Source organism: Pteropus alecto, unplaced genomic scaffold (genome assembly GCF_000325575.1).
Source record: "Pteropus alecto unplaced genomic scaffold, ASM32557v1 scaffold41, whole genome shotgun sequence".
Classification (NCBI taxonomy): domain Eukaryota; kingdom Metazoa; phylum Chordata; class Mammalia; order Chiroptera; family Pteropodidae; genus Pteropus; species Pteropus alecto.
Genome location: NW_006430464.1, coordinates 404119 through 411631, shown reverse-complemented (window position 1 = coordinate 411631; position 7513 = coordinate 404119). Strand labels below are relative to the sequence as shown.

General features: G+C 56.4%; 1 protein-coding gene across 1 annotated transcript in view; it reads right to left on the bottom strand.

The window, feature by feature from the left end:
- Window positions 1–810: 810 nt before the first annotated feature.
- Window positions 811–7513, bottom strand: part of LOC102894957 (sialic acid-binding Ig-like lectin 5) — a 24126-nt gene continuing 17423 nt past the window's right edge. The window contains 10 exon segments of the mRNA XM_006905084.3: window positions 811–2888; window positions 3417–3498; window positions 4291–4390; window positions 4600–4884; window positions 5198–5467; window positions 6076–6123; window positions 6358–6399; window positions 6402–6620; window positions 6815–7198; window positions 7277–7350. Of these exon segments, the coding sequence (XP_006905146.3) occupies window positions 2697–2888; window positions 3417–3498; window positions 4291–4390; window positions 4600–4884; window positions 5198–5467; window positions 6076–6123; window positions 6358–6399; window positions 6402–6620; window positions 6815–7198; window positions 7277–7350 (1696 nt within the window). The 3' untranslated portion in view covers window positions 811–2696.

Genomic DNA, 7513 nt, shown 5'->3' with positions numbered 1-7513 from the left:
CCGGCGGGGGCGGGACGAGGCCGGGCCACCCGGGGCGCCGCGAGACGGGGAGCGGGTCCGAACTCCGGCCCCCGAGGCCGTCCCCACCTTCTAGGGACCCTTCCGGGATCCGACCTGGGAGCGCGGGCACCTGTAAATGACATTGTGAATAAACCTGAGTCATCTCTGCGAATTCAGGGGCTGCTCGCCTCGTGTCTCTGCCAGGTTCTGGGCCCCGCTCGAACAGTGCCAGCCCGTCCCGAGCCCCTGCTGTGTGCCTGGGCAGGGGTCCTGACTCATTTCCAGGCCGCACAGAGCCACAGAACAAAAGCTCACGTGATCGTGATGGGCAAATGCCATTGGCCGTTTTGGTGTATCGGCTTCAACATTCTTCCTAACTCTCTGGAGTCAGGCTTCCCCCCAGACTCTGGCCTAACAAGTTCCCATTTTCATTTTCTTTTCTTTTCAGGTATCCTGTGCTTTTTAAATGAGGGATTTGATTTTTTTCTAGTCACTTTTTCCCCAAAGGATTTTGTTATTTTCGGCACAAGTCTTGATCAGAAGGAAATGGATTTTACATTTCCTAGTATCTAGTACTATCATCTAGGGGGACAGAGAAGTTTTCATTTGTTAAGTACTTTAGTAAGTTAATTATTCATGCAGATTAACGATCACAGTATCGTGGTACCTGTGTTCAAATAACACTCGTAGTAGCCTAAAGTTACGTCATTCGGCTCTCTTCATCTCATCATGAGAAGGGGGGTAAGTACAGTACAGTAGATATTTTGAGAGAAAGAGACACCACATTCACATCAATTTCATCACAGCATATTGTTATAACTCTTCTATTTTATTCTCGTTACTGTCGTTAATCTGTAAATTAACCTTTATCATGGGTACATATGTATAGGAACAATCATCATATATACAGGGTTTGGTACTATCTGTGGTTTCAAGCATCCACTGGGGAACTTGGAACATATCTCCTGGGGGACGACTGCACTCACAGGTCCCGAAGGATACACAACACGCCCGAGGGCCCCCCAGCAAGGTATTGGGGGGTAGGGGGAGGATGGAGGGAGTGGGAGAGACAGCGACAGACAGAGATAGAGAGAGGGAGAGAACCTGGGGCTCTGCCTCTATTGGGATGGACGGTGAAGGGCCTAGGTTTTCCCAGGTGGACCACTGGCCAATCGTAAACATAAGACAGGGAATTAAAGCACGGGTAGGGGACAGTTATCTAGGTCACCCAAGACTTTCTAAAAGGGGGAACTTCACGGATGGGACAGTCTGGCTCTTCATCCAGCTGTTGTAGCTGGCAATGTGCTTATCCCAGACGGACGTCTCAGAAATGGATGGGGGGGCGCCTCGGCGATCGAGGGCTTAACATCAGGAACTCACAATCGAAAAAAAGCTTACACCATAACACTGCTGGCGAATTGCAACTTTCTGTTTTCGTGCTTTCTTTTTAAAAGTTAAATTAGTTCAGCTCTAGCGGAGGGAGAGAATGAGCTCTTTCTTCAGTCCACCCCCTCACCCCAAATCTGTCCACAAACTACGGTTGGAAGGACGGGATGGTGTAACTCAGGAGCAAGCAATGTGGCGCGGCCTCCAGCAGGGGGATCTCGAATGGCAAATCCCTTGGTGTGGACCAGCGCGGCTGGTCGAAGGAACAAAGGCCGGGAGGAGAGGGCTGGGGAGCAGATAAACGTCAGGGCAAGACACCTGTGGTGTTCTGTCTAAGGCCAGGGGGGTTGGGAAGGGGCTCGTGTAGGAGAGAGTCGGGGGCAGCTGTCGCTCATCCAGATTTGCCGCAGAGACCTTAACCCAGGACAGGAATGGCGGGAGGCGGTGCTGTGGGAGGAGCGCTCACACCCCACATTGGTCCCGAGAGCTCCCCGGGGAAGAACTAGATGTCACAACAAGGCTCTGTGGTCATTACAGCCCCTCCCTTTAGCTTCCTCTTCCCCTCTGGAAGAAAGGCTTCCTGCTTGCTTTTTCTCTGAATGAATATTTTTTCTAGTGAGAAAACATCCAGTCGACTTTGACAGCCGTCACAAAGAGCCATCCCCATGGGGCCCGTAACCGAATAGGGAAGGGACTGGAGATCGGGAGGCGAAGGAATGTGCTGGAAGAACTGACAGGTCAAAGTGGGGCAACGAGATGACCCCAGAGAGCCTATGAGATACCATGTCACGAACCGAGCGCGAGGCTGAGGGGCTGGTCTTAACCGGGGGAGGCTTCAAAGAGTTCTGGGGAGGAGAGTGACACCAACATGTTGCCACCTTGTTCTCCATGCCCGGTCACCCCCCGGGCCTCAGGGTAACTTGCAAGCAGGACCTGTCTGTTGAGAGAGAGAGAGAGAGAGAGAGAGAGAGAGACCCGCAAACCCTGAGCACACACCGTGCGACAGGACCCGTGTGCGTTGATGTCCGTGCACTGAACCTTTAATGCTCACCATCACCTTCGAGGTTGGATGCATGACCTCGGAGGCACAGAATGGCAAACGGAGCAACAGAGAAATGAAGCGAAACGCTTGCTAAAGATGGCTCAGGAGGTGCTGAAGCCTGCCTTTGAGCCCAAGTCTTGTTAGCCCTGTCACCTGTTTCTTCGTTAGCATTGCCACCAAGTCTCCCCGGGCTTCATCGCTTACTCACTGACTTCCTTCCCCCAGCGGGTCGAGGCTCCTCCGCCAGCCCCAAGTCCTGGATGAGGCCTCATTTGCTTTTGTTGATCTCTGAGTACTCGGTGGTGCTGCTGGCCTCCCGGTCCTGAGGCTCCTGTGACTGCCTCCTGAGAAAGGTGACGTTGGCGTAGTAGATATCCTGCTGCCCCTCTGGAGGAGGGGACTCCTCAGCAGGTGGCGCTTGGTCTTGGGGGCCGTCCGGACAGGGCTTGTGCTTGGAACCCTTTGTGAAGGGGAGAGAGGGAGTCAGGGAAGAAATAAGGCAGGCACGCCCCAAGGGCACGTTGGACTCCATCCATCCCCTCGCTCCACACACGCGTCTGATGAACTCAACGATTTGCTCATTCACTTAAAATGTCATAATACCGCCACCAATTAGATGCTATCGAGGACTTACTGATCACAGTGAATCCTCACAAAAACCCAGCATGAGTGACACTCTTATCATCCCCCCTTTGCAGATGGGGGACACAGAGGTGGGGAGAGGTGAAGTGACATGCCCGGAATGGGTAGAGAGTAATCGGTTTTGGGGGGATGGTTCTGGCAGCTTGTGTCTGGTAAGCTCAGCATTCAGCAGGGGTGGCGGGAGGCTGACCACAGCTTCTGGGAGAGGAAGGGGAAAAGCCCAGGGGACGTCAGCTCTCAGCTGTGTGCCTAGCTGACAATGGAGAAATGGATTTGGGGAAGTGGCTCAGTCTGAACTTCTCGAATGGACCCAGACACTGCGTGAAAAGACTCTCGCATCGCTCACCCAGGAGACTGTACCCATGACAGGGTCTTCATCGTCCTTGCCCTTCGGTCTTCCGGCTGCTTGCTTCCTGCGGGCTTTCAGTCTAAGGGGAGAAATCAGGCACAGGTGGGCAGGCTGCCCCCACTCCCTGGGAGGACAACTGAGGCATCTGGACCCAGGGAGCAAACTCGGAGACCCTCTCGACATGCACATGAGGACATCCAGCCCCCCCGGACGACCAGGCGTTTGGCCAGGACTGAATTCCCATCACCAAAAACCCCGCTCACACACAAAAACGTGTACGAGAGCGATCAGAGCAGTGCTATTCGTGATAGCCAAAATGTAGAAACCACCTAAATGTCAAACAAATGTGCCTCATCCATACGATGAAATGTTGTTCAGAAATAAAAAGGGATCACGTATTGACACATGCGGGAACCTTGACAATATCCTGCTGTATGAACGATGTCAGCCATAGAGGACCATGTCTATTATATGATTCCGTTTATAGGAAACGTCCAGAATGGACAAATCTAGAGAAACAGAAAATAAATTCGTGGTTGCCTAGGGCTAAAGGAAGGATAGGGGCAGAATGACAATGAAGGGGCGTGTGGTTTCTTTCTTTCTCTTTTTGGTTTCTTTTTCATTTTAGGCCGGCGACAAAGTTCTAAAATCGATCGTGGTGATGAACGCACAACTCTGTGAATGAACTAAAAGCCAAGGAATTGTACACTTTAAATACATGGGAATTATAACTCGATAAAGTTTAACCCCCACCCCCCCCCACAAAAAGGCCCCTCTCGACGTACTTAGCTCTGCCTTTCTGGGATTCGGTGACCTCTGTCTGCACCTGCTACCACACCCCTTCCTGCACCTCCCCGGGACAAAGGCTTACATGCAAAAGAAGATGAGGCACAGACACAGGGACAGCAGGGCCATGGCGCCAGCACCTCCAAGCGCCCCAGGAACCACGCCCTCCAGGGACCCCGACTTCCCTGCCGAGAAGAGGGGCATGAAAGGACCCCTTCCCGGCACTCTGTCCCGTCTCCCGACCTCCTTGCAGAACTGGCTGTAGGTTCTGTTGACACAGGAGGTGGAGGGCCGCTGCTGGCCATCACCTGCTGTCTGGGCCCAGCCCTTTCCCCCCGCCTCGTCGCGACCCACTCCTTTCTCCCTAAGCCTCTGCCCCCAGCAGACCCCAGACCTGGCAGCAGCAGGACAGCGTCGCTCCGGGCCCCGTAGGCATTCTGGGCCTCGCAGCTGAGTCTGAGGCTGGAGCTCAGCCCCCCGCGGAGGCTCAGGGAGCTGTTGGCCCAGGGCCCGGCTGAAGTGGAGGTGACGGTGAGGGAGGCTTTGCTGAGGTTCCCCTCCAGCAGCTGCTCCCCCAGCCGCCAGCGCAGGGAGGGGGCCGGCCGGGCATGGGAGGAGCAGCTACAGTGCAGCCCCGCGTCCTCCCAGGAGCAGGAGGGTCCCAGCAGCTGTGGGGGGTCTGTGGGGGTGGGGAGAAGGGTCAGCGGCGCCTCTCCCCTCCCCATCCCCCGGGGGGCCTCTCTCTGGCATTTCCCCCTCTCTCCACTCACTCTGCACATACAGGTGCAGGGAGACATGCAGGGAGCCCCCCGGGTGCTGAGCTCGGCAGGTGACTTCGCCTTCATGCCCCACAGCCCCGCGTCCTCCCAGGAGCAGGAGGGTCCCAGTAGCTGTAGGGGGCCTGTGGGGAAGAGGGGAGAAGGGTCAGTGGCGCCTCTCCCCTGCCCACCCCGGGGGGCCTCTCTCTGGTGCTTCCCCTGCTCCCCACTCACTCTGCACAGAGAGGTATAGAGAGACGTGCAGGGAGCCCCCCGGGTACTGAGCTCGGCAGGTGACTTCGCCTTCATGCCCTGACTCCACCCGGGGCAGCTCCAGGATCCCGGGGCTTGAAGGCTGGGAGGGGCTTAGGGTCTCGCCCCGCTGGGCCCAGCTCAGTGTGGCAGGAGGGTTGCTGTCAGCAGCACAGACCAGGCGCAGGGCGTCCCCTTCCAGGACTGGAAGAGATGAGCCATTCCTTGCGTTCTCCACATATCTCGTCATCTCTGGAGAGAGACAGAGAGACAAAGACAGAGCGGGGAGAGAGAGAGAGAGAGAGAGAGAGAATGAGAGAGAGAGAGAGAGAAAGATGGGGGGCTGACAGTCTCCATCAACCCCTCCTTCAGCTTGACATCTCTGTCTCCTCCCCTGGCCCACTGGCTTGGTTCTGTCTAGGTTCAGAGGCTGGACCAAGTACACCCCGAGGAGCTTGGCACAAAAGTATCTGGGTCTCTCAGCTTCAAGGGAGGCTCAAGGTCCCACTAGGACATGCCTGGACTGCTGGCAAAGGAAAGCAGAGACCCCCCATGGCTTCGTGAAGCAGCCAGTGCATGCAGCAGGAACGAGGACTAAGGCTTAGTCCTAGCAATATTCCAAGGGGCGGCGGGAAAGATGGAAAGCCAGGGGCAGTGCCATGATGAGGTGACATGGGCTTCGAACAGTGTGTACAAGTGTGTACAGGTGCACACGTCCACAAGAGGTAGGGGAGGGAGGGAGGTGATTTTTATCCTTGCCCTTCTTAGAGCTGATCCCATTCAAACTCTGATTCCCCAATCCTGCTCCACAGTAGCCCAAGGACAGGTCCCAGCACCCAAGGGCCGAAGTTCTATCCTACCTGTGACATTTCTGAAGAAGATGCTGATGGTGAGGTTCTGTGGGGCATCTGGAATAGAAAGATATGGCCCCACTTCAGAGGTGAGGAGCAGGTGGGAAATGGACCCCATAGCCAAGGAGGGGCAGTAGGAACAGGGTGGGTGGGGGTGCTGGCCCACTCCCCCTTCCCCCGAGACTCAAATGCATACACAAATCAGCTCAGTGCAAGCGTGCGCGCGCGCACACACACACACCCCACCCCAAACCCACTGCCCCCAGGGACCAGACACCCCTCCAAACTCACAGGAGACATTGAGCCTGACGGTTTTCTCTGTGATCACCCGATTTCACAGGTGAGTTTGGTGCCGTGGTCCCTGGGCCTCGGGGTGAGGGTGAGCACGGAGGAGTTGCTGAGGCTCTGGGGCTTCAGAGAGTCTAGAGCGGCCCCCGTCTAAGAGAAGCTGAGACTCCCGCCTCCACAGTACCCTGGCAGGCTGCAGGTCAGGCGCGTGGGGCGGCCGGACTCCAGGCCCTCCGGTACGTGGATGTCAGGCTTCTCTGTCAGGACTGAGGAGCAGACAAGGAGGTGCCTGGGACCCAGGGGGCGGGGACCCAAGCCTCAGGGCCGAAGCTCACCCCAGGTCCCGCGTCTCTTCCCATCATTCCTGCCCCAAGGCCTGGACAGCAGCTGTTCCAGAGTCCTGTCCCTGTTCTGACACGGGGTCCCACATTCCAGGTCCTCTCCTGGGCCCCTGCTGTACCTGTCACCTTCAAATTAAGCGTCTCATCAAGGTAATTATGTTTCACAAAATATCCTCTCTCCACTCGGAAGAAGTAGTTTCCTGTGTCACTCTTCCTGGCGTCTCTGATGCTCAGAGAACAGTTGTTGGTCATGGGGTCCTCGAGGAGGTAGAATCGGCCCTGGGTCTCCACGGACACTGCTTTGGTTAGGTCGTTCGTGGCCACAAGACTGTTGCGGTGTGTGTTGGACCCCTTCCAGAACCAGTACACGTAGAGTTCGGCAGGGTTATACCACGAATTCCAGGGATAGGAGAAGGAGCAGGGCACGACGACGCACAGACCCTCCTGCACTCTCACTGACTTCTGCACTTGGAGCTTGAACCCGGAATTGTCCTGAAGGGACCCTGTGGGGACACAGAGGCTCAGCTGCAGCTCCGGCCCCTCCCCCGCCCATGCCCGGGCCTCCCTCTCGCCCCACTCACCTCCCCACAGCAGGGGCAGCAGCAGCAGGGGCACCATGTCTGCGTCTGACAGGGCAGAGCCTGGGTCCAGGTCCCTGTGTCAAGGAAGGAAACGTGCAGAGTGTGTGCTGGGGCCGAGGACTCCCCGACAGGAAGCAAAGGCTGAGAGAGCTGTGGCCACGCCTGGAAGGGGAACTTAGGCTCCACAATCCATCGGGTACGGCGTGGGGGCGTGATGTCAGGGGCTGGGAGCGCCCC